Genomic DNA, 27530 nt, shown 5'->3' with positions numbered 1-27530 from the left:
GGATAGGGCTGGAGAGAGGGAAGGCAGAAGGATGTTGAAGTTTCTGATTCGTCTGATCCTTTGGATTCCACGGCAGATTCTTTCCTATCTGAAACAGATCTGGTCACTGAAACGCTACCCGCGAGGGCCTTTTCCACTTCCTGTAATAGGAAGCATGTGGCGGCAATATGACACTTCCGTATCGGAGATGACTTTCAGAAAGGTATGTCTTTTGCACTCTTTAATCCAATGAGAAGCAAGGTGTCAGCTGCCACCAGTGGTGGGTTGCAGGCGGTATGCCCCAGTACGGGCGTACTGGACTTGCCCGGAGCACCAGGTATCGTTCCGGTATGGTGCTCCGGAGGGCCCACGCACCCGCCCATGCTCCTTACCTGTCTTTAAACCCTTTGGGGCTTCCGTGCATGTGTATAGCGCATACAGCACCTGTACAACGCTCCGTCGAGCAGCTGGAGCATCGCAGAGGCTTGCGGAGGCATCGCTGGATGGTAAGACCATGCGCACACTAGGCATGTTCATGTGGAGGAAGCCGGGCCCCGTTACAACCGTACTGGTTGCAATGGGACTCGGAACCCACCTTATGCTTGCTTGTGTTTCACTGCTATGTGGTGATGGCTATGAACTGTTTGGAGGGGGAAAATCTTCAGGGAACCCAAAGTAAGTGCTGTATCCCCTCAAGACGCTGTCTTAAGGTCACCCAGCTGGAAGAAGGAGGGCGGCTGCATACCAAACGATGCTTGGATTGACTCTTAGGAAAACATCTTGCCTGGATCTCTTCAATAACTTCATAAATGATTTGGATGAGGGACTAGAAGGGGAACTGATCCAATTTGCAAATGACACTAAGCTGACAGGAATAGCCAATACCCCAGAAGACAAGCTCAGGATCAAAAAAAATCTTGGCAAGCTTGAACAATTGACCCAAATCCAACAACATGAAATTTAATGTGGAGAAAAGCAAGGCCTAGGCAGAAAAACGAAAAGTATAGTTGCATTTCTCTAGCATGATATCTGTTGGGTCATCTTGGAGTGTCTTATTTAGCCCGAGAGTCTATAGCGATTCTTAGTCATTAAGGTCATGGTTGTCCCAAAGCTGTTTTTTCAGGAGGCAACTGGACTTTCTTTTTTAAAATACATTTTTATTAATTTTCTATTTATTACATTTCTTAGTGCTTAAAGAACATCGTTAATCTGGGTATTTAATTTGCTTAACAATGCAGATTCCATTTTACTCTCCATCCCCTTTCTCCCGCGCAACCACTGGCAAAATAAGTTCCATATTTGATAATATTCTGTGTCTTCTGTTTGATTTTCAATGTGAGTCTATCCATTTCTGCACAATCTAATATCTTCTTAATTATCTCTTTGCCTTGCGGTGTTTTCTTCATTTTTCCAATGTTGTGCAAAGGTAATCCTCGCTGCTGTTAAAACATGTAATTTTAAATGGATACTTCTGATATCATCCCTAATAACAATAGTTCAGGTTTGAAATCTACATGTTTTCCTATTATCTTTTCTATCCATCTGTGTATTTTCGCCCACATTTTTTTTTTTTTTTGCTTTAACACAAGTCCACTGCATATGATAAAATGTGCCCGTTTTTTTTAAATTACATTTCAAATATTTGCCAGACATCTTATTAAATATTTTAGCTAGCCTAGCAGGGGGTAAATGCCCTCTATAAAACATTTGATATAACTTTACTTTCTAAGAAGTTGCCATTGTTAATCGATAGTTTCTTTGCCATAAAATTTGCCATTTCTCTAGTTCTATGTTATAACCAAAGATTTTTTTTCTCCATTGTACCATTATATCTTTTATTTGTTCATTCTCCATTTTTAAATTTAGTAAGTTATATACCCGTGATGGCAAACCTATGGCATGCGTGCCACAGGTGGCACATGAAGCCATCTCTGAGGACATGTGAGCCGGTGCCGTAGGTTAGCTGCAGTGCGGATGTGCGCGCTGGCCAACTGATTTTCTGCCTTTGAAGGGCCTTCGGAGGGCCGGGGGAGGTTGTTTTTACCCTCCCCAAGCTTCAGGAAAGGCTCTGAAGCCTGGGGAGGGTGAAAAACGGGCGTACTGGGCCTACTACGGGCTGTTTTTAGCCTCCGGAGGCTGTAGTGAGGCTGCTAGGCCCAAAACGGGGTGGGAGACGGTTGTGCATGTATGCGCAATGGGGTGGGGCGGGGGGGGTCATGCGCGCAGGCACAGGGTGTGTGCAGAGGGGATTGAATTATGAGTGCAGGCACCCATGCACACTCTATCGCACAACCGTGTGCACTTTTGGCACCTGAGCCAAAAAAGGATATCCATCACTATTATATACCTTCTTAATTAGTTTTTCATCGGAGTTCAACAGTCTCTTACCAAAAGGACTTTCTTGTTTTTTTTTCTTTTAAAGACATTTTGCTTCTCATCCAAGAACCTTCTTTAAGCTCTGACAGGATAATCCTTCCATTCCCCATTATCTGTGAGAGCTGAAGAAGCTTCTTGGATGAGAAGCGAAATGTCTTTAAAAAACCCCAAGAAAATCCAGTTGCCTCCTGAAAAAGCACCTTTGGGTGTTTGTTGTTGTTAGTTGCAAAGTCGTATCCGACCCATCGTGACCCCATGGCCAATGTTCCATCAGGACTTCCTGTCCTCTACCATCCTCCGGAGTCCATTTAAGCTCACGCTGACTGCTTCGGTGACTCCATCCAGCCACCTCCTTCTCTGCTGTCCCCTTCTTCTTTTGCCCTCCATCTTCCCCAGCATTAGGCTCTTCTCCAGGGAGTCCTTCCTCTAGGACTGACCGGTTTGGGTGTTTACCTCGAGCAAAACATTCATCAACCATAGGAGAACAATAGATGAAATCACAAAAAGAACAACGTGTCCCGTACCAAGACTTGCCAAAAGAAACACCTTGATGGTTTGTTAAAGTGCAAGCAAGGACAGGAACCATCCCATCTCTTCAGTGAGGGTAGTGCATTACTAAGAATTGAGCCCCTGCATATTGCTTTTAATCCAGTGCTGGGATACCCAGGGAGGCCCCCAATTTTCAGGCTGACATGAAGAAAAGAGTTTCTGAGTCCTTTCTCAGAATTAATTGTTGGGAAGGAAGAGGAAATCATTAAAACCATGATGGTGAACCTATCGCATGCGTGCCAGAGGTGGCAAGCAGAGCCTTCTCTGATGGCACACCAGCCGTTGTCCCACTTCAGCTCTGCTGTGCAGGCGCGCATGCCTCCCGCTGGCCAGCTGGTCTTTGGGGTCTTCTTACTTTCGAATGTCTAGGTTGGCAGGAGGTAAGGGAAGGACAGGAGCTCGCCCCTTTGCGTGGACTGACCGGTTTGGGTGTTTACCCCAAGCAAAACATTCATCAACCACAGGAGAACAATAGATGAAATCACGAAAAGAACAACGTGTCCTGATCCCAAACCTGGACTGTCAGATTTCCAACCGACAAGCCCAGCGTCTGAACCACTGAGTTACCGTGCTGTCAAAAAATAAGATCTATGGTAGGGGGAGGACAGGGTGCATGCGCAGGGGTGTGCCCGCATTGTATTTGGGGGGTTTGGGCATGAATATGTGCATGCATTCCCATGCACGCTTTGGGCACTCAAGCCAGAAAAGGTTAGCCATCACTGTCATAAAACATACCTGAAGTTGGTGTGTTGATTTTTCTTTGATGACTTGTCCCATCACTTTCAGCCAGGGATGGGCAGCTGCCAACATTATGCTGGTTTCGCGGGCAAAATGCACAAAATGTTAAGAAATATGTTTCTGTGATGAAAATTGTGCTGCACATGAGCAGAACCAAAAAGCAAGATGCCGCCGCCATTGGAGAACCGGTTTGGGGGCATGGCAGGCCTGGGTTGCTGCCGGTTCCAGCGACCGAGACTGCCAAGTTACTACCGGTTGAACTGGTACGAACCAGAAGGAACCCGCCTCTGCTTTCAGCCATTTCTGGCTGTACTGTTCTCAGCGTATCCATGCTTCAGCATTACAAATAGCTTTAAAAAGATTATTATAAAAGAACATGTTCTCCTATCACGCCCTCTTACACCTACTTAAAACTCATCCCTTTCTTTTGTCCTTGTTTCTTTTTTGCCTATGAACAGGAATCCAGCGGTTGTTTCTAACAATAAAATAAGATCTTCCTCCCTATGGTTGCACCATCGATTAACCCAAATGCAATATTTGGGTTAATCCTGCCTCTTTACGCTTGGTTCTTTAGTACTGAAGCCAACAAGGTGTGTTTCAGTGACTCTGTGTGCTGATCTCTGGTACAAATCATTCTTCTATACTACGTGCCATGACAATACTGTGAATATAGGTATAATGCTTAAGCAGAAGCTGTGTGGGAGCAAGCCAATCTATTCTGCGAGGACAAGCCATAATTCAAGAACCATTGGTTAAGTATTGGGTGCCTGCCTATTTGCGTCATACCCAGGCAGCTTCCAGAGGGATGCGGTGGCTCAGTGGCTAAGACGGTGAGCTTCTCAATCAGAAAGGTTGGCAGTTTGGCAGTTCGAATCCCTAGCGCCATATAATGGAGTGAGCTCCCGTTGCTTCTGCCAACCTAGCAGTTTGAAAGCATGTAAACATGCAAGTAGAAAAATAGGAACCACTATAGAGAAGGAAGGGAGACAGAAAAGAAAAGGAAGAGAAAATAAGGTGGTGTCATAACAGGCGCTTGGGATGGTAAACAAAGCAATCCAAACTGTACCTTATAACCTTTTAAATGGAATAACAATAGTATAAGAATGGCAAAGAAAAAGAATAACTATGTGAATGTATACCTATAATTGTATGTAAGAGAATAAATGACAGTAAGAATATAAAGCACAATATAGGAAAACAATATTTGGTTATAAATAGCTAAGTATAAGTAAATATAGAATTGTACATAAAAATGGATAACGAATAAGGAGACCATGAATGCAAGATATAAATGTATAGAAGGGAAAACACTAACTGCAAAGAAACCGATACGGAACTGCTGTATGATATATGATGGAACTTCTTGTTCCTATGTTGTTTTAAGTCATGTGTTTGTTTTTGTTGATGTGTTTATGTGTTTAAAATAAAAAATTATTTAAAAAAAGGAACCACTTTTGATAGGAAGGTAACATCCTTCCGTGTACCTTTGGCATTTAGTCATGCCGGCCACATGACCACAGAGACGTCTTCGGACAGTGATGGCTCTTTGGCTTAGAAACAGAGATGAGTACTTTTTTAAAAAAAAATTATTACTTGTATGCCGCCCTTCTCCGGGAGGGACTCAGGGCGGCGAACAACTCAAAAGGGGAAAAGGGGATACAAACACAATACACGTAATTAAAATACACAAGAGTCATACAACCATACAAGTCGAGAGGGGAGGGGAACTCATCAACCCCAGGCCTGCCGGCACAGCCAGGTTTTGACGGCTTTCCAGAAGGCCTGGAGAGAGGTGAGGGTCCGAATCTCCGCGGGGAGTTCATTCCAAAGGGCCGGAGCTGCTACAGAGAAGGCCCTCCCCCGGGTGGTAGCCAGATGGCATTGGCTGGTAGACGGAACCCGGAGGAGGCCGACCCTGTGCGATCTAATGGGTCTATGGGAGGTAATTGGCAGCAGGCGGTCTCTCAAGTACCCAGGTCCAATACCATGTACTGTCCCCTAGAGTCAGGAACGACTAGCACATATGTGCGAGGGGAATCTTTACCTTTACAGGGAGCTTCCAGTGCCAATTTTGAAATACTCATGTGAGAAGAGTTTTGTTAAGAATCATATCTTGGGGAAAGAAGAAGACATAATAACACAACTAAAGTTTGTGTTTCATATTTCTGTTCTTATTTGCCCAATCCATAAGAATGGCAGCTCTCTGTAATGTTCTCAATATATTTGGGATTTTCCACATCAAAGCCATTTTAGTGTAGCAGTTAAGACATCACATTTTCTGTATTAGAATATAGAATTCTACTCCAATGTTTCTTTGCTTTGTCACATGTCTACCATAAATGTTAAAAACTCCCCTTTTTACATTTACATTTTCAACATTCATTTGAAATACATTTACACATTTTTGATAACTTGTCTGGAGTTAAATACCAATGGCACATCATAAAAATTTTCTTTTAAATAGTAATTCCTAAAGTGAATATAAAAATAAAACTAGAGTTTAAGATTAGGAATAATTTAAACTGCTCAAAGTTTGTGCAACAGGAAGAAGCTGAGTTCAACGCAGAGATGTTATTGACTTTCTTTTTTTAAATTTCCTTTGTCTTAATATATTTTAGACTGTGTTTGTTAAAAAGCTACACCGTGTACGGGCTCTGGGAAGTCGGGGGGGGGGGGAAGGGAGGTAGGGTCTTAGGGGGGAGGGGGGAGGGGGGTATATAGTATGTGCTAGATTTTAAAGTAACACGATTGCACTTGTATACTGTTGCTCTTTAATTCCAGTGTAAAAATAGGACAAGCTGAATATATTAATAGATAGTAGAAATACACCGAAGGGAGGAGTAGAGGGATAGAAGAAAGAGGGGTAGAGAGGGTGGGAGAGAGGATTGGAGGGAGGATGAGAAGGAAGGGAGGGAGTGTATTGGGAGAGAGGTGTGGTAGAGGGGGAGGGGAAGTAGGGTAGAGGGGAATAATGGTGGGAAGACGGAAAGTTGGAGGGGGGCGAAAGAAAGGGTGTATGGCGGGTCGAAGAGGTACATTGGGTTTCTATTTTGGGGGATATTATTGACAAGAGGAATGGCTGTGTTTATTGTTTAATGTTATATGGCCCCGGTTCTGTACAGTATATGTGTGACTGTATGAAAATGAAAATGGAAAATAAAACACATTTAAATACAAAAAATAAAATAAAATAAAATAAAATAAAACTAGAGCCTTTTCTTTTGGGCTTAATGGAAAAAGACATGGGGGGGGGGAATTGGAACTTTGATGCTATACATGTCAATCAAAGGTGAAATCAACTTACCTTCACTACCGGCTCGCAAATGTGAGCATGCGCATGCACAGAGCAGCAAAAACAGGACGTGATGACATCCGGGTGGGTGGGCGGAGCCTCTCACCACCACCGCTACCAGTTCACCCGAACCGGGTAGAACCGCTCAATTGCACCACTGATGTTGATGGTAGCAAGACTAGTCTATGGACAAAAATGGAAAGATATTTTGACCCTGAAAATGGACCAATGGTTGCAAGGTGATTACATGATCCTGGGGCACTGCAATAGTCATAAATAGGAGTCAGTTGCCAAGCATCTGAATTTTGATCATGTGACTAGGGCAGGGGTCGGGAACCTTAAATACTCAAAGAGCCACAAAGGACCTAACCGGAAGCCCCCTGTTCAATTCTGGAGCTGACTGGAAGTCTGGTTCCTCCACCATAGTCTCTTCCTAATGCGGCATCCTTTTTCCTCTACCTATCCTAACCAAAAGCCGTATCAATTGTGGAGCCAACTGGAAAACCCGCCCCTCCTACTGGTGCGCTGTGCTTCCTCCCCCCAAACCGGAAGCTCCTCTCAAAATTGTGGCATTGACCAGTGATAGGGAGCCACAGCTGAGAGATGAAAGAGCCACATGCGGCTCCACTAGACTAGGGGGATGCTGCAGCAGTTGTGAAAAATGGTTGAAAGTCACTTTTTTCAGTGCTCTTGTAACTTTGAACGGCTGGTAAATGAACTGTTGTAAGTCAAAGGCTACCTGTAGGTGGCTTATAGTTTGCTTGGCAAGCCCAGGCTGTTTGGGTAAATCCCAAAGCTGCGCTTTTTCTGATGGATCATTTTATCCCCACTGTCTCCTGTTGATAAAAAATGAACCTGGTCCTAATATTGTTCTACTCTTACACCCACACTGATGAAAATTAGGAAATTAAAAAGATGCTGGGGTGGGTGCATGGATTTGTTTTTAAATGGCCCATAATGGTGCAAACTGGTGTTTTGTCAGGGTTCCAGTTAATACACCCAGTGGAATCAAAACTCCAAGGCAGGCATATTCTTCAAAGTGGGGGAAGGGAGGGGGGTGTTAGGGGGGAGGGGGAGAGGGGGGATATATAGTATGTGTTAGATTTTAAAGTAACGTGACTGCACTTGTATACTGTTGCTCTTTAATTCCACTGTAAAAATAGGATAAGCTGAATATATTAATAGATAGTAGAAATACACCGAAGGGAGGAGTAGAGGGATAGAAGAAAGAGGGGTAGAGAGGGTGGGAGAGAGGACTGGAGGGAGGGTGAGAAGGAAGGGAGGGAGTGTACCGGGAGAGGGGAGTGGTAGAGGGGGAGGGGAAGTAGGATAGAGGGGAATGATGGAGGGAAGAGGGAAAGTTGGAGGGGGGTGAAAGAAAGGGTGTATGGAGGGTCGAAGAGGTACATTGGGTCTCTATTTTGGGGGGTTTTGTTGACAAGAGGAATGGCTGTGTTTATTGTTTAATGTTATATGACCCCGGTTATGCACAGTATATATGTGACTGTACGAAAATTAAAATGGAAAATAAAAAAACACATTTACACGAAAGTATAGATTTATTAGGCAGGTCAATTGGCACATCTAAGGAAAAAACGATTCTGAAGCACCGAGGTTTTCCCCACCCAAGTCAAAACCCCAAAGTTCTTTGCCCCAGGTCAAATGTCTGTCATGGGCCAAGCAGGTCACAGTCATTATCTGGTCCATGTCTCTTCAACACCTGATAGAGTGTCCTTGGCTCCCATTAAAGAATATTGTTTTGGCTACACATCCCCAGTTATCTCTTTGTTGTTCTTAGTTGCGAAGTCATGTCTTGACCCATCGCGACCCCATGGACAACATTCCTCCAGGCCTTCCCGTCCTCTCCAATCTTCTGGAGTCCATTTAAGCTCTTGCCTACTGCTTTGGGGACTCCTTCAAGCCACCTCGTTCTCTGTCATCCTCATTTTCTTTTGCCCTCCTTCTTTCCAAGCATTAGGCTCTTCACCTGTGAGTTCAGGTGGCCAAAGTCTTTGAGTTTCCTCTTCAGGATCTGGCCTTCTAAAGAGCAGTCAGGGTTGATCTCCTCTAGGACTGACCGGTTAGATCGCCTTGCAGTTCAAGGGACTGTCGAGGGTCTTCTCCAGCACCATAGTTCAAAGGCCTCCATTCTTTGGTGCTCAGCCTTTCTTATGGTCCAACTTTCACAGCCATATATTGCAACTGGGAAAACCATAGCCTTGACTAAATGCACTTTTGTTGGCTGGGTGATGTCTCTCCTTTTTAGTATATTGTCTAGATTTGCCATAGCTATCTCCTCCCTTATGTTCTCACAGCTTTCTGTGGCAGTCCTGAAGATTCTCCCAATATGGCTTCAGGGCTGACAAATAGAAAGCAAAAATGAGAAGGCAAGAAATAAGCAATTGGACTGGATCTGCAGCTATGTGTATTAATATAGAATTGTCCTTTTCTCTCTTCCAAATTTCAGCTGGCAAAGGACTATGGGAATATCTACTCCTTATGGGCAGGGAGTTATCATTGCATAGTTCTCTGTGGGTACCAAGCCATGAAAGAAGTACTAATAGACCATTCCAAAGCTTTTGTTGATCGCCCAGTCACAGCTTACCTTTCAACTGCAACTAAAGAAAAGGGTAAGTCATAATCAAAATGGTGGATAATTATTGACGCTGCCTTGTTTTACCCCTCAAAATCAATGTGACAATAGTCAGAAGGCTTGGATTAAAATATCTAGAAATTAGAGGAGGTTGTTTTAGAAGAGCCATTGTCCTGCATTTATCAACTGTATTAGAGGCAAGGAAAATGTTGCGACATCCTATTCAGCAGATTTGACTCGAATGTAGACAAAAATAGGCAGCCACACTGTGGCAGGTGGGCCCAAGGGTCCTAATTTAATATCAAATCTTCAGTAGATTGGCCTTTCTTTGCCTCTATCCATGTTGTAATATTAGGAAAGTGTTGTGACTCAGCAGAACCCTCCTGTGAGTTGTTTCGGGATGCAGGGCTGACCGACTCACAGGAGAGGATAAGGAGCAGCTGTGGCTCGTTAGGATCTCCTCCTGAAGATAAAAAGACTGATGGTGCCACGCCCTGGTTGCAGAAGTCAACGTTCCATTCCGTTCCGTTCCTGTTCTAGTCAAGTTCTCTGTTTGTTTGCAATCATTGAGAAAAAGCACTTGGATAAGTGATTTGATTTATATAGACCTGTTTTGCTGTAGTTTATTTTTGGCAGAAAATTTATCTGTGTTTATTTTGGGCTCGCAGCCAGCAAGAGCCAGGACTGATAAAAACAGTCCTTTGCAAGCTGTGTGGGGGGGGCTGTAGTTTCTGAATGGGCAAGGTGGGGGTCAGAACAGGAAAGTATTACAAATCTTGCCAAATGTATTGTACGCTTACTGACCTACGTACCATGATATTTCTGTAATGCAAGGGTAGGACATGGAAGAAGCTCCTGAAACTAACAGATGGTGTAAGATATGCCAGCCTTAACCATATATGGAACAGTACATTTGGCAAGATTTGTAATACTTTCTTAATATTACAACATGGATAGAGGCAAAGAAAGGCCAACCTATTGAAGATTTGATATTAAATTAGGACCCTTGGGCCCACCTGCCACAACACAACTTAAACTAACATCTTTCATCTTGGAAGTTTTTATTATACATTATGTGTTTTGTACTATAGTTTCCTCTCTGGTCCGTTGGCTGGGGGTGGTGGTGCGTGTCCTTCGTTACCGATTGGTTATCTATTTGACAGCCGGCATATATAAAGAGCTGTCAAACAGGGCTCAGTTGTTGCCGGTTAGCTGATACGTGCAGAATGTGAAGTGCCGCGTTGGCAACCTGTTGGAAATAAACTGTTAGCTGACTTGAAGTCCTGGCTCGCCTCCGTTTGTCTGCCTGCGTTCTCCCAGCTAGAACATTAGCAACGAAAGTGGGATTCCTCTGAGGCGGAGCCCAGGCAGAGCTGAGGAAAGTCACTAATCGAAGAGCTGAGTCACTAAAACTGAATTCCCTCAGGGAATCACTCGACGAGACGTTGAGCGAGTCATTTTAACCACAAAGACTGGTTACTGATTACACAACGGAAGAGAAGTTACCTCAGGATGGCTTCAATGAATACATTAGCCAGTTTTAAGCCAGCTACACAGACTTGGGACTCTTACATTTCCCGATTTGAGTGTTTTTTAGAAGCCAACGGACCAGAGAGGAAACTATAGTACACAACATTATATGACAGTGATGGCTAACCTGTTTGTCCTTGTGTGCCGAAAGTGTGTGTGTGCATGTGACAGTGCCTGTGTGCATGCCCACACCCATAATGTAATGGGTGTGCGACATCTCCCCATGCACCCCGCTCCCCTGTGCATGCGTGTACAGCCCCAATGCTCCACCCATCCCCACATATGTGCATGCAATTCCCCCATGCCCCGCTTTGGGCCTAGCAGGCCTCCCTGAAGCCTCCTGGAGCCAAAAATGGACTGTGGGGGGTGGAGGCACACCCCCTGTGCTGTCCCTGCCCCCGTGCATGTGCATGACCCCCCAGCCACCCATGCATGAGCGGCAGAGACCTGAAAATCAGCTGGCCGGTGGGAGGTGCGCATGCGTGGTGGAACTGAACTGGCCGACGGCTCGCATGCCACCTGTGGCATGCGTGCCATAGGTTCGCTATCATGGTTATATGACATGTAAGAAGGAATCTTAGGAAAGAGTAAGGATGTCAGTAGCCCCTGATAAGTTTAAAAAGGTGTTAAGAATGCTCCTAAAATGTTGCATCACTTTCTCCGTATCAGTTGAGGCTTTCTACATCATTAATTTTTCCCATTAGGGTTGAGGGTTTGAGACAAAGACAACTGTTTACATAAAAATTGTGTAGAATGGTTTGGATTCTTTAATGCATAAATTGCACGTACCAGTGGTGGGTTTCAAATTTTTTTAGAACCTATTCTGTAGGTGTGGCCTGTTTTGTGGGAGTAGCTTGGCAGTCATGTGACCAGGTGGGAGTGGCCAACTTAATGTCACTCACCAGGAGATGTCATGGATTGGGTAAAATGTGGTGAAGCTCACTTAACAATGCTCTTGCTTAGCAACCAAAATTTTGGGCTCAATTGTAGTCATAAGTCAAGGACTGTCTTCCTCTGCATGGCAACCTTGTCCTAGTAAACTCCTTCTCCTTTCTGACAATTTTCCTTTCTGTTAGAGGCACCAAAATAATCCATACAATGTAAGGTTTCCTGCTGCAGTAGGGGATTGGACTAGATGACCTCCCAGTAGCATTCTAGCCCTAAATTGCTGTGCTATTTTTCTTTCTTTCTGCTAACAAAGAAACCTGCCTGAGGTTCATTCCACATTCCTGCCAGATAGAGATAATGAGATAATGACCCTAGAGAAAGTTTGACTCTATTCACAAGCAGGGAATCATCCAAACCCTTTTAGAAACACAAAGCCCATATTGCACAAACCCCAAAACTTCAAAAACATAAAACCATATAAAATATAACCATATAACCAGTTTGTTGTTTCCTGCACCTTTTCAATTTAGAGTTTCAACTCCCAGAATTCCAGGCATGCTCAGTTCTGATTTAAAGCAACAACATTTGTTTTTCTCCTTTGCAAAATAAGTTTCCTTCTTTCTTTTTCTTTTTCTCCTCCCCCACCCTCTCTCTCTCACACACACACTGGCTTGGATATCTCTCAGTGGCTTGAAAGCAGCTCCTCTGCCATCCCCCCCATTCCCCTGCTGCCTTCCCCAAACACCTCCCCCATTGCAAATGCAGCATGCTATCCAGGTGGGAAATGCCTGGAATGCAATAAAGCCCACCAACTCACCTCCTGCTGGCAGGCTGGGGTGAGAGAGAGGCAGAGAAGCTGGAGGGGAGCTGGTCCGAGCCTTCCGAAAGAATGGGGCTGGGAGAAAGTGTGTGTACTACAGCATGGCTTTTTGTCTGACTTCCTGCCTCCTCCTGTGGTCTCCTCAGTGTTCGCTTGTGTACTCCCTCCCCAAGTGTAGTTTGATTGCAGATAGCGCCACGTTGCCTTTTTAAACCTGTAATCAATGAAGCTGGACTGAATTTTTACATAGCTTTATCCAGCTGTGTGTGTGTGTGTAAGAGAGAGAAATGGATGGGGGCCTGGGGAGGAAGTCATTCCCCCTTCCCCAACAGCTGGATAAAGCTATGTAAAAATACAGCCCAGCTTCTCTGATTATAGGTTTGAAAAGGCAATGTGGCTCCACCTGTAATCAAACTACACTTGCGGAGGGAGAGCATGAGCGAGCACTGAAGAGACCACAGGAGGAGGCAGGAAGCCAGGCAAAGAGCCATGCTGTAGCACACACACTTTCCCCCAGACCCTTTCTTTCGGAAGGCTCAGATCAGCTATGTAAAAATCCAGCCCAGCTTCTCTGATTACAGGTTTGAAAAGGCAACATGGCTCCACCTGCAATCAAACTACACTTGGGGAGGGAGAACACAAGTGAGCCAGGGTCCTTCCCCCCACCCGTTGCCCAAAGCCCTGCACTGCACTGCACCAGGAGGATGAAGTTTGAATTCTTCCCCCCCCCTCTGACCCAAGCATACCTTTTCCAGCTGCTTCAGAGAGGGGTTCAATGCTGCTCTTCCCTCGGGTCATCTGGAGAAGCCCTGCCCTCGCTTTCTTCTCTTTGAGAAGCGCCTTGCAAACAGGGGCAGGGCAGGGGAGCATACCGGTATGGAGGGATGGCCACACCACCATGAAACGGATACACAAAAGTACGGCAAATTTCTGGCACCAGTACACCTATAGTGGTGCGTACTGGCCAGAACCCACCTCTGGCACATACATTTTGAAATATGTCCACATGATTAATTTTATATTTTTGTGAACATTACTTTTTTAATTACCTCAGGCATTATATTTTCAAACGGTCACACCTGGTGGCAGCAAAGGCAGTTTGGTGTTGTTACCATGAGGAAATTGGGACTCGGGAAAAAAAGCATGGAAGTTCAAATCCAAGAAGAGGCTCAGGAGGTGGTGGAATTCTTTGCAGAGACAAAAGGTTTGTGACAATCTGAGATGATGCTGTCTTGAGTAAAGCTGCACAGACATCTTTAAGGGGTTTCCATACCTGATGAAACATTGTCACATAGAACAGTGGTTCTCAACCTGTGGGTCGGGACCCCTTTGGGGGTTGAAAAACCCTTTCACAGGGGTTGCCTAAGACCATCAATACAATACAATACAATAGCAGAATTGGAAGGGACCTTGGAGGTCTTCTAGTCCAATCCCCTGTCTAGGCAGGAAACCCTATACCATTTCAGACAAATGTCTATCCAACATCTTTTTAAAGACTTCCAGTGTTGGGGCATTCACAACTTCTGGGGGCAAGCTGGTCCACTGATCAATTGTTCTAACTGTCAGGAAATTTCTCCTCAGTTCTAAGTTGCTTCTCTCTTTGATTAGTTTCCACCCATTGCTTCTTTTTCTACATTCAGGTGCCTTGGAGAATAGTTTGACTCCCGCTTCTTTGTGGCAACCCCTGAGATATTGGAACACTGCTATCATGTCTCCCCTAGTCTTTCTTTCTATTAAACTAGACATACCCAGTTCTTGCAGCCGTCCTAGTTCCATCTCAGACAAATGACTATCTAAGATTTCAATGAAAATGTCCCCTGATTCTAGGCAGCAGGCTATCTCACAGTTTAATAGCTTTCATGGTCAATATTTTCCTCCTTATTTTAATGTTTGGATTTTGTTGGGATACAAGTTAGAATGTAGTTTGTATTGCAACAACTACAGAATTAATCAGCCAGTAGATGGTAGTGTTCAGTTAGCATCAATGGTTATAATCTAGGTCAGTAGTGATGAACATTTTTAGCACACACGTGTTCTGGAAGAGGAGATACATGGTACGGATGCACGTGTGCATGGACACCAGCCACCTGGTCTTCCAGTTTCTGGAAGAAACCGGAAAAACTAAAAGGCCACTGCACGCATGCATGCTGGGATGCTGCTCCTCTGGTTTCCAGCATTCCCGCACATGTGAAAACCAGTTTTCCACCCTATTTGTATTTGTATTTATTTGTCTTGTATGCCGCCCACTCCCGAAGGACTCCAGGCGGCTCACAATAGACAAGGGAAGGAGAAATAACTAGACAAAGACAACACTTAAAAAAAAAACCCCGCAACATTCACAGTTTCCGTGGGACTGGATGTTTCACAAGCCCCCCGGCCTGCTGGAGCAGCCAGGACTTGGTGGCTTTGCGGAAGGCCGGGAGGGTAGTAAGGGTCTGGATCTCCACGGGGAGGTCATTCCAGAGGGCTGGAGCTGCAACAGAGAAGGTCTCCCTCGGGGAGTCGCCAGCCGACATTGGCTGGCGGATGGAATCCGGAGGAGACCTAACCTGTGAGATCTAATCGGTCTATGGGAGGTAATCGGCAGGAGGCGGTATCTCAAGCACCCAGGTCCATTGCCATGTAGCGCTCCCTGCCTCTCCAAGCAGCCTGTTTTTGATGCGAGGTAAGTGCAGGGCCCATGTGGAGGCTCGGGATGGGGGAAAAACCATAACCCACCACTGATTCCTATCCTTTTGTTTCCAGGGCAGCCATTTGACCCATCGCTATCCATGATGAAATTATTTTCGAACGTGATCTGTGCTACAGCATTTGGACATCGGTTTTCCACTGAAGACCAGAACTTCCTGGAGTTGATAGACAAAATTTCCTTTCTCTTAAGGTTTGGAGGCACCGTTTCTTACTTTGTAAGTAGTACTAATCTTGTTTTTTTCATTTTTTAATCTTCTCTTTCTCATAGGAGTCTGTCAGTTCAAAATTTTCCAAAAGAATGAATGTATGGACTTTAACAAAAATCCATATGTAACTTTCCTTTGCTGTTCCTCTCCTCCCCTCCCCTCCTGCTCCCCTTCCCTTCCTCTCTTCTCCTCCTCTACCCTCCTCCTCCCCTCCTCTCCTATTCTCTTTTTTGTAACTTCAAATCAGTGTCACCTCCTAGAAATTGCCTGGAAAAGTCCCTGCTGTTTTTTTAACCCACTCTTAAAGGAAAATACCGCATGAATTTTGTTTACTTTCAACCAGTTGCTCTTTCAATTTAATGTTGGGTGTTGGGAGTATACTCCTAGTGTTGGGTAGGCAATATAGATTCATATATAACAACAAATGGTCGGTTGCTTTAAATGGTTGAATGTACTTTTCAGCTGTAATTAACTTTGCAATAAGAGGGAGTCAAGAAAGCTCACTCTCTCTCTGCTTGTCCTATGCTTGATAACTACTTGCTCGCTTGATGACTGGAACGTGAACTGCGACTGTAAGCAATTGTTTGTTCTTTGAATTGTGTTTGGACAAATACCTACTATCACTGCTTGGGAAGCTATTAGTAGTAGTAAAGCTACTTGTTTTTACTAGCAGTGTCTGAGACTCTATTTGTGTGTTTCTTCTACTAGCAACGTTCCTTCACTCTAGCTGTACATTCTGCTGCGCTATTTTCTCTTCTCCCAACAGAGATACCCCTAACATTGGGCATCATAGAAGGAGGGCAACATGAATAAGGAAGGGTTGTGCGTGAGGACTGTGAACAACAATAATCCTAAAGATTGGAGGGCACTTTTCTATAGTGAAAAAAGGCATTAGAAGTATAATTTGGATGGGCTCCCCCCCCTCCGAATATGTGTGTGTGAGAGAAAGAAAGGGAAAGAGAGAAGGAGAGAAAGACTCAAATTTGAGAAGGTTGCTATAGAAACTCATTAAAGTAAAGGTAAAGGTTCCCCTCGCATATATGTGCTAGTCATTCCCAACTCTAGGGCGGGTGCTCATTTCCATTTCAAAACTGAAGAGCGAGCACTGTCCAAAGAGGTCTCCATGGTCATGTGGCTGGCATGACTAAAGGCTGAAGGAACACGGAATGCTGTTACCTTCCCACTAAAGGTGGTTCCTATTTTTCTACTTGCATTTTACATACTTTCTAACTGCTAGGGGTTGGCAGAAGCCGCGAGAAGCAACGGGAGCTCACTCCGTTATGCGGCACTAAGGATTCAAACCGCCGAACTGCCGAACTTTCTGATCAACAATGCCACTGAGTCACCGTGTCCCTTTAGAAACTCATTACAGAGACATAAATTGTCTGGATTAGTCCTAGTTTTCATACACTTAAGATCAAGGACATTTGTTTGTTCAATCCAGGGTTCCAAAAGATCTTTTTATATAGTAACTGAACTCTCTCTCTCTCCCCCCCCCCTCTCTCAGCTCTATGAAGCTTTCCCATGTATCATGAAGCATCTGCCTGGCCCTCACCAGACTGTCCTATCTTTTATGGAGAATATGCTTTCGTTTGCAAAGAAGGAGATCAAACAGCATAAGGAGAATCAATGCCAGCACGAACCACAGGATTTCATCGATTTCTACCTACTTCAAATGGAGAAAGTACACATTTGCTTTGCCTTGGGAATATTGCTTAAAGATGAATCAGTGTATCACTCCCATCTAAAAGAGAATATTTGCAGTGCAGGGTTGAAATGAGGGGTCCTTGGTGCTCTCTGAGCTTGCTTGTTTTCTCGCAGATGTTTCATTACTCTAACTAGGTAATCACAACAGTGCTAGGTAACATCGCTAGCACTGATGGTGTTATCTAGTTATGGTAATGGAATGTCTACAAGAAAACAAGAAAACTCAGAGAGCACCAAGGACCCCTAACTTCCATTTATTCCCGAGCACTTTCTTCTATCTATCTATCTATCTATCTATCTATCTATCTATCTATCTATCTATCTATCTATCTATCTATCTATCTATCTATCTATCTATCTATCTATCTAGAGCCAAGGTGGCACAGTGGTTAGGGTGCAGTACTGCAGGCCATTTCAGCTGTCTGTTATCTGCAGTTCAGTTGTTCAAATCTCACCGGCTCAAGGTTGACTCAGCCTTCCATCCTTCCGAGGTGGGTGAAATGAGGACCCAGACTGTGGGGGCGATATGCTGACTCTGTAAACCGCTTAGAGAGGGCTGAAAGCCCTATGAAGCGGTATATAAGTCTAACTGCTATTGCTATTGCTCTAACTGCTATCTATCTATCTATCTATCTATCTATCTATCTATCTATCTATCTATCTATCTATCCATACACACACACACACACACACACACACACACACACACACACACACACACGGCTGTGTGTGTGTATGTTCCAGCATAACTCTGGAACACCTCAAGCAATTTCAACAAAACTTGGTACAGTTTGTTCTAGTCATTCCATACTCTAGGGGGCAGTGTTCATCTCTGTTTCAAAGCTGAATAGCCAGTCCTGTCTGAAGACGTCTCCATGGTCATGTGGCTGGCATGACTAAATGCCGAAGGTGCATGGAACGGTGTTACCTTCCCACCAAAGGTTTTACTTGCATTTGTAGATACTTTCGAACTGCTAGGTTGGCAGAAGCTGGGACAAGTTATGGGAGCTCACTCCGTTACGCGGCGCTAGGGATTCGAACCACCGAACTGCTGACCTTTCTGATAGACAAGCTTAGCATCTTAGCCACTGAACCACCATGTCATAAAATGGGGCAAAATTCACTTAACAAATATTTCACTTAACAACAAAATTTGGGACCCAATTGTGGTTATAGGTTGAGGACTACCTGTATAGAACTTGTCCCAATTTTATCTCCACCCACCCCAATCTCATGCCATCCTGATGGTTTGGGTTAAAATCCCCTTCTCCCCAGACAAGATGGCCATTGAAATAGAACAGGGAGATAATAAATTGTAAAAATATTGGAAATAATAAGAAAATGCCTATTTCACCCATTTTACTGTTAATCCTAGACGAAAGATGATCCCAATTCTACCTATAACGAAGACAACTTGGCTCACTGCATTGTTGACTTCTTTATGGCTGGAGCAGAAACAACTTTAAGTTCTCTGAAATGGGCATTGCTGATCATGGCAACTCATCTGGATATCCAAGGTAGGATACAGTGATAAAGTGGTGACAAAAAACTGGGATTATTATTAGTAGAAGGTAATGCTATTAATTTTGCCAGACCAATTCTTGAATATAGCTCATCTGACTGAAATCCACATCGTATATCGGACATAAGTACTGTTAGGAATGTAATCCTAGTCTTGGGTTGGCAATATATATATTACGAAGTGGCATGGCAACAAACTTGCCACACACGTTCGGAGCTCCTGCATGGGTTCATATTCCTGCACATGTTAGACTAAAGGGACAACATCAAGCTTGACAATTAGTATTCGTGGGTTATAACTCTAACAGATCATACAGGTTTTGGGAGCAAGGCACAATTAAGGTGTTCCATAGTGCTAACGCTAAATTTCTAGAGAATGTTGGGTGGAATAGACTAGAAACCAACGATGAAGTAGTTATTGACACCCAAGTAGACCATGAGAATAGGACAGAAATACCACAATCAAGTGATGAAGGGAAGGTGTCTACTCAGGAGGAGGAGGTAATAAATCAGGAAGACGTTGAACAGGATAGTCCTCCTATAAGTCCTGAGTTACCCAGATGTTCAACTCGAGTAACTCGGCCACCTGACAGATATCAGGCATCTATTGCATGCCAGGTGGACAAGGTGCCTGCTACCTACCATGAAATGACTCCATATCCCATGGATCAAAAAGTATAGCAATCTGCAATGGATAGGGAATTTAAGTCATTGCAGGATCTAGGAGTGTTTGAAAATGCTCAATTACCTTCAGGTAAACATGCAATAGGCTGCAAATGGATATTTAAACTTAAAACTGGAGTGGATGGGACTGTAACGTATAAAGCTAGGTTGGTTGCTCATGGATTTGATCAGTCAGCTAATGACTACGACAAAGTTTTTGCTCCTCGTTTGAAAGCAACCACATTGCGCACAGCATTAGTATGGGCAGCGAAGCAGAAGTATGTGGCGCACCGCTGCAGCATACCATATACATGAAAAGGCCATTGGGATTGAAAGCTGAAGAAACCACTGATTGCTGGAGATTGAAAAAGAGTCTTTATGGCTTGAAACAATCAGGATCCGAGTGGAATCAGTGAATAGTTAAAGCATTGACTAAAAATAGGGATTAAGGCTGGTATGGCTGATCCTTGTTTGTTTAAAAATGATAACAATGGCATAGTATCATTATTACTATTATTTACTAATAATATAGCTGTAATAACAAAAACTGAACAAGAGGCTATTAGAATCATTTCCCTTTTACAGAAGCAATTTAATATTAAAAATCTTGGAGAGATTCGACAGTATCTTGGATTGAGAATAGTAAAAACAAGGGGAGGATTTAAATTATCGCAAACATAGAAGATTAATCAGTTACTTAAGAATTTTAGGATGGAAATATGTAAACCATCAAAAACCCTGATGAGTCAGGAGTTTGGCAATGTTGATATAAAGAGTCCTATTTTTGATAAAGGATTGTATCAATCGTTGATTGGTAGTTTGTCCTATCTCAGCAACTGAGGGCATGTTGTGTATCCTGTGGGTTTGGACTGGTAGGATCTGGAATGAGTGGCTTCTCTGCTGTTCCCCTACCCTTTGGAACATCTTGCTCCCGGAGGTGCAAGAAACCACATTTCTGGTTTTCTGGAAGAGTTGCTAAGACCTGGCTCTGCCAATTAGCATGTGTTTTGACCTAGGCTTCTCAAAAACACGAAGCCAACTCCTCGTTCCAATAAAGCCCCTTTTATTTAGGTTAAAGGGAATTCCTCTCCAGCAAAGTCTCAGCCAAAAGTCTTTCAAGAGATTTCACAACTACAGACCTTTATCAGGCTTGGAGAGCTGCCAGGCCGATATCTTCCAAACGCCACTCTGTAGTAGACAATACTTGGCAAGAAGTCAGGAACAGATCTTCACCCTAATGAATTGAACTGATGGTCTCCTGCAAACTCCATTCCCATTTCGCTCCTCTTTATTCCCTATGGGAGGGGCCATTCACGGTCCACCTGTCTCTTTACTCCTGAGTCCCCGCTTGTTCCTTAGCTGTTCCCTTCTCCTGGCAGCTCTGCGCATGCGCACACTGGGAACAGGCTCCAGCTGTTCTTCTGTCCCACTGATGTCCGACTCCTAAGGCAGCTGATAACTGGCCCCATCTCTGCCTCCAACACAGAGGACTTGTCAGATCTTCCCCAGACTCCAGGACTGTCCCATGTTCCTCCCCAACCTCCTCACTGTCCAAATCTGCTGCCAGATCCACTGGCCACTGGCGGGCCACAACAGCATGGAGGTCTAAGAGTGCAATACAATCCTAGGGATGGCTGGTGGTTTGAGAGCACTCCCACTGCCATAGTAATCTTTTAGCTTTTTGAATTTATAGTTTTGATTTTTGCTTTCTCTTGTAACTTGTTCTTACTTCTGTTTTTATCTGGGCTTTTATTCAGAAGTTTATACTGTTATGCTATTCCAAATTGCCCAATGGCAATAGCAATAGTGCTTAGTCTTATATACCACTTCACAGTGCATTATAGCCTACTATAAGCAGTTTACAGAGTTAGCCTATTGCCCCCAACTATCTGGGTCCTCATTTTACCCACCTTGGAAGGATGGGAGGCTGAATCAACCTTGAGCCTGGTGAGATTTGAACAGGCAGTCAGCAGAAGTAGCCTGCAATACTGCACTCTAATCACTGCGGCATCGCACCGCAGCACTTAGGTAAAATAGGCAGTGTGGACATGCAATAAATAAGTGGAAGATTTGTTATCTCTCTGAGTCTGGGTTCAATCCAGTTGTTGGATCCTACTATTTACTATTCTTGCCGGTTGTTTTTAATAGCAGCCATATAAAGTCCTTTCAAATATGGAAGACTATATCCCAATATTCATCTTATTCCCTTTCAGAGATAAATATGAAAGTCAGAAACTTGTTTGTTTTCAATCTTTTCCTTAGATAAAGTATACAAGGAAATGGAAGAGGTTTTCAGTCCATCTCACACCATCTGTTATGAAGATCGGAGGAAACTGCCATATACCAATGCTGTGATTCATGAGATCTTGCGATTCAGATATTCCTTGTTGTTTGGGCTTCCTAGAAAAAGCGTGCAGGATATCCATGTGAATGGCTTTCTCTTACCCAAGGTATAGTTTATAGACTCTTGGGAGTTTTCGGTTTAAAAGTTCCACCCATTGGTGAAATTCTTTTTTTTTTTACTACCGGTTTCATTTCATTTTCATTTCATTTTATTTGTCTTGTATGCCGCCCACTCCTGGAGGACTCCGGGTGGCTCACAACAGACAAGGGAAAAGGGATAAATAGACAAGACAACACTTTAAAAAAGGCGCAACATTCACAATTTCCGTGGGGCTGGGTGTTTCACAAGCCCCCCGGCCTGCTGGAGCAGCCAGGACTTGGTGGCTTTGCGGAAGGCCAGGAGGGTAGTAAGGGTCCGGATCTCCACGGGGAGGTCATTCCAGAGGGCTGGAGCTGCAACGGAGAAGGGTCTCCCCCGGGGAGTCGCCAGCCGACATTGGCTGGCAGATGGAATCCGGAGGAGACCTAACCTGTGAGATCTTATCGGTCTGAGGGAGGTAATCGGCAGGAGGCGGTCTCTCAGGTACCCAGGTCCGATGCCATGTAGGGCTTTATAGATAGCGACCAGCACCTTGAAGTGGATTCGGAGACTAATGGGTAGCCAGTGCAGCTCACGGAGGATAGGTGTGACGTGGGTGTACCTAGGTGCACCCACAATCGCTCGCGCGGCTGTGTTCTGGACTAACTGAAGTCTTCGAACACTCTTCAAGGGCAGCCCCTTGAACCTCTTCAAGGTTCTGTAGACGTAGCTTGGTGGGCATGGCAGGGAAAGGATACTGCAAAATCTCCATTCCCACCCCAGTCTGGAGCCAGCCAGAGATGGCATTTGCTGGTTCTCTGAACTACTCAAAATTTCTGCTACCGGTTTTCCAGAACCTGTCAGAACCTGCTGAATTTCATCCCTGGTTGGAAAGTTATTTGACCCTTTTTCCTATGCCAAATTGACTTTGTGGGGAAATCAGCTTTAAAACTTGGGAGAAAGACGGCAATATGAAACACTGTAGGAATTTTCATATAAATGAATTTGCTGGATGATGAATTTTTGACGTATCCTGTGTTAAAAGAACCGTTTAAAATTAACAATTTCCATTCACCATAGACACCATAGTACAGTAGATTTCGGAGTATAAACTGCACCTCCCCACCCCCCCCCCAAAAAAGAGGGTGAAAATTTGGTTGCATCTTATACACTGTACACTGAATGTAGCCCCACACATCCACTGTCCCCCATCCTTTGGCCTCTGCCTCCCAACAATTTACCTCCTTGCAGCAAATGGAGAAAATGGGGCTTGTGGAAGCTGCAATTGGCTATAGTAATCCCTGCAGCCTGAAACAGCTGATGATCAGGAGGCGCTCTTAAACTGAAAGTGAAACACTGTTTGCTCCACGAGGCAAATTGCTGGGAGGCAGAGGCAGATTTTGTTTTTCTTGTGCTAATCAGGCTGTTTGCTACAAGAAGGTAAGTCAATAACTATAAATGCCTATAGAATGTTCAAATTATTAGATTTATTTTTTAAAGACTGCTTTATTATTGTTCTAGGCAACAACAAAATGAAGAAGCTTTTTAAAATAAATGCTTGATCTGAAGAGGCCCAGTGCTATTGTACCTTCTTTAAATAGCAGAGAATAACTATACTTCCAGAAAGCACATCAATTTTAACAGCACATGTACAAGTATAGTCTGAAATATAACACTACAAACAGTGTACATTGTCTGTACTGTTTGCTGTTTGTTGCAAGGAGGCAAATTGCTGGGAGGCAGAAGCAGATTTCCCCTTGTTTTCCTCCCCAAAAGCTAGGTGCATCTTATACTCCAACCCCCCCCCCCCCCCCCAGTGCTTATGATGTTATTTCACATTCAGGAGTCTGACAGGCCACGGATAGAAACTGTTCTTCAGCCTGGTTGTGCAGCTGGCTATACTTCTATATCTCCTTCCCAAGGCATTATAAAGTGGTAGTAACACTTCACACAATCTTGATTCTATCCCTCTGTTTATGCAGCCTAGAACTGTGTTGGCTTTTTTGGCAGCTGCTGCACACGGCTGGCTCATATTTAACAACAGAATACAACAACAGAATAACAGAGTTGGAAAGGATCTTGGAGGTCTTCTAGTCCAACCCCCTGTTCAAACAGGAAACGCTATAACAACAGCACTTACACTTATATACCCCTTTACAGTGTTTTACAGCCCTCTCGAAGCGGTTTACAGAGTCAGCATATTGTCCCCAACAATTCAGGTCCTCATTTTAACCGCTTCAGATGGACGGAAGGCTGAGTAGGAGGGTAAAGACGTGCCATCCAGGGTGTGAATCATGCCTGAGGATTTTCCTCACTCTTCTAAGGCAGTGAGCCCTAGCGGTCTCATCTAGCGGTACCAAGGGACAGCCGACAATGTTTTGTGCTGTGCTCATCACCCTCTGTAATGTTTTTCTATCCACGGCTGTCAAACTGGCATGCCATACAGTAATGCAATAAGTGAGGGCACTTTCGATTGTGAATGGGTAAAAAGAGGTCATCAGTTGTTGTTCTACCCTGTATTTACCTCAGTCTCTTTCTTTATTATAGGGCATTATTATTCTTGGAGACCTGCGCTCTGTTCTTCTAGATCCTGAACAATGGGAGACCCCCGAAGAGTTCAACCCCCATCATTTTTTGGACAAGGAAGGAAATTTTGTGATGAAAGAAGCATGGCTTCCTTTTGGAGCAGGTAATCTGTAAAAAAAAAAAGCCGTTATGATTGGCAAACGATGGTTATTTTAGGAAGGGATGAAAAAAGCAAAAAAAAGAAAAAAATGCTTCATGACATTTGGTCCATTGACCAATGCAAAATGAAAGACTTGTCTTTCCACAATATGCAATTGGATCAAAGGAGGGAAAGATTAATGTATCATTGGACTCAGGGGTGAAATTCAGCAGGTTCTGAAAGGTTCTGGAGAACCGGTAGCAGAAATTTTGAGTAGTTTGGAGAACTGGCAAATAGCACCTCTGGCTGGCCCCAGAGTGGGGTGGGAATGGGGATTTTGCAGTATCCTTTCCCTGGAGTGCAGAGGGAATGGAGATTTCGCAGTATTCTTCCCCTGCCATGTCCACCAAGCCATGCCCACCAAACCACGCCCACAGAACCAGTAGTAAAAACATTTGAATTTCACCACTGATTGGACTCCAGAAAGTGGTAATTGATCCAGAGAACTAAACACCATGATCTTAGATATATCCAGGGCTGTCAAGAGGATTATTAAGTGCTGGAAAGACTAATAGAGCCAAGGTGGCGCAGTGGTTAAATGCAGCACTGCAGGCTACTGCTAGATCAGCAGGTCAGCGGTTCAAATCTCACCGGCTCAGGGTTGACTCAGCCTTCCATCCTTCCGAGGTGGGTAAAATGAGGACCCAGATTGTTGGGGGCAATATGCTGACTCTCTGTAAACCGCTTAGAGAGGCCTGAAAGGCCTATGAAGCGGTATATAAGTCCACTGCTATTGCTATTAATATGGGTCCCCTCAGCTACACATGGACACATAAATCAGCAATGTCATAATTATACATTTATGTACAAATTACATTCAAACATACTTGCAAATATATTAAAAAGAGGACAGATACTTCTGTAAGAGATAATAACAACAATAATACACATTAGTATGTCAACAATAGTGAAACAATATGCAGAGTTTTGAGATGACATTTCACAGCCATTCATAAAGTGAAGGAAAAAATAAAATACATTCAAATGATTTGAAATGAAACTAGTTGCAAATTAAATAAATAAGTAATGAAATTGAAATTCAAATAAATTAGATAAATAACACCGATCACATTGAATGCTAACCAAGCTTAGCATTTTAGCTTTTAAGGAACACCATATATGCTTCCATGGCATTTTGAAGGCGGAAAACTGCACCCACCAGCCCAAATTCCCTTCGCCCGATCATTGCAAAGTGGGACAGATGCAGAGGTGGTATTCAGCAGGTTCTGACCAGTTCCGGAGAACCGGTAGCGGAAATTTAGAGTAGTTTGGAGAACCGGTAAATACCTCCTATGGCTGGCCCTGCCCCCACCTATCCTCTGCCTCCCAAGTCCCAGCTGATTGGGAGGGAATGGGGATTTTGCAGTATCCTTCCCCTGGAGTGAGGTGGGAATGGAGATTATGCAATATCCTTTCCCTGCCATGCCCATCAAGCCACTCCCACCAATCCCTGTCACTCCCACCAAGCCATGCCCACCAAGTCATGTCACTCCCACCAAGCCACGCCCACAGAACCAGTAGTAAATAATTTTGAATCCCACCACTGGGCTGATGGGTAATGAATAATAGATTGTTACATTTAAAAAAATTAACCTTCATTTTTGTATAGGAGCTCGTGCCTGCTTGGGAGAACTCCTTGCAAAGATTGAGCTATTCAACATCTTCACCAGGCTGCTGTGGGCATTTAGGGTGGAGCCACCAGAAGGTGTGGAACTCAGTGAAAAATCCATAATAGGAGCAATTGTGCATCCCACTCCCTACAAGATTTGTGCACACCCTCGTATCAAGACACCACAATCTGGGCTAACAACCAGAAGGTCTTGTTGACATGTTACAACCTCTCCCTTTTCAATTCCTTTGATCAGCTTCAAGACTGGACCGTTAGATCTTGCTGAATGACTTCTCCTGACATCTCTTAGGATTCCTAACCCTACTTGGCAGCCACATCTAGCTGTCTCTCATAGCGATTGCTGTAGTGGTGACAGCTACCGGCCTAACCCTTGAAGAAGAGGCTAATTATGTAATTAGGGCTGTTCAGAAGTCTCTTGTTGCAATTGCTCATGGGATCCTGGGAAATTCCTGGAGAAAGAAAAGGAGGACTTTATCTTCAAGGGCCAGGGAGAACAATCAGGTCTTCAAGGCCTTCTGGAGCATCATTAAAGGGGCAACCACATAGCTTTCGGGAGGCACCTTATTCCCGAGAGCAGGTGCTGCAAGAAAGTTGGCATACTCTCTGAATTCCATAAGATGGCATTCTTTAATTGAAGAGACCTGGAGTATCCCAACATTGTCAGTAACCTTGGAAACTAGGTGGCCCCTCAGCCAACCTGACCATGTGACCTTGAGTTCAACCTCCATTTCTCTCCATGTATAAACGTGCATGACTTATAATATTACGCAATTGTAATAGCTTTCTCATATTTTAAAACAATAATAATTGTAGGAGATCTTGCATGATAAAATCTCTGTCTCAACTTAAATCGTAATTGCAAAAAATATTGATGAAATTTGTAAGAAACCTATATGACTTCTACATATTCATGATTAATTCTTCATTTGCTGTTATGTATAAGATCTTAGCAGTGCTTTTGCAATGATTAATGTTAAGATTCTTAATTTAGTTATGGCTCTTTGTATTTCTGTGAATTTAACCTGTTTAGTTAAGAAATGAACCAGTATACTGTAGCCTGTGCAAAATTAGAAAATATATACCTAACCCATTTTTTTTTGCCTTGCATAGTACAATGAAGCATAAGTTGATGAAACTGCTAGGACCTGTCATGGGAAAAACCGAATTATGAGCATAGCTGCACTTAATAACAATTGAAAC

General features: G+C 43.9%; 1 protein-coding gene across 1 annotated transcript; it reads left to right on the top strand.

Moving 5' to 3' along the window:
- The first annotated feature begins 31 nt into the window (after positions 1-31).
- Positions 32-26527, top strand: LOC116513738 (cytochrome P450 2J5-like). The gene is made up of 9 exons (XM_032224921.1): positions 32-202; positions 9402-9564; positions 13820-13969; positions 15511-15671; positions 17170-17346; positions 18745-18886; positions 21816-22003; positions 24523-24664; positions 26310-26527. Exons 1-9 carry the CDS (start codon positions 32-34, stop codon positions 26525-26527), a joined length of 1512 nt encoding a protein of 503 aa, XP_032080812.1.
- Positions 26528-27530: the final 1003 nt, after the last annotated feature.

This window comes from Thamnophis elegans, chromosome 10 (assembly GCF_009769535.1).
Source record: "Thamnophis elegans isolate rThaEle1 chromosome 10, rThaEle1.pri, whole genome shotgun sequence".
Lineage (NCBI taxonomy): Eukaryota > Metazoa > Chordata > Lepidosauria > Squamata > Colubridae > Thamnophis > Thamnophis elegans.
Note: the sequence above shows the minus strand (reverse complement) of the source record. Positions and strands in the feature narration are given on the sequence as shown.

Bases quoted from the DNA above. Each gene is read 5' to 3' on its own strand.
- LOC116513738 (XM_032224921.1), top strand. From the start codon at position 32: ATGTTGAAGTTTCTGATTCGTCTGATCCTTTGGATTCCACGGCAGATT. The intron at 9,565-13,819 runs GTAAGTCATAAT...TAATTACCTCAG, and splicing joins AACTGCAACTAAAGAAAAGG to GCATTATATTTTCAAACGGT. The intron at 22,004-24,522 runs GTATAGTTTATA...TCTTTATTATAG, and splicing joins ATGGCTTTCTCTTACCCAAG to GGCATTATTATTCTTGGAGA.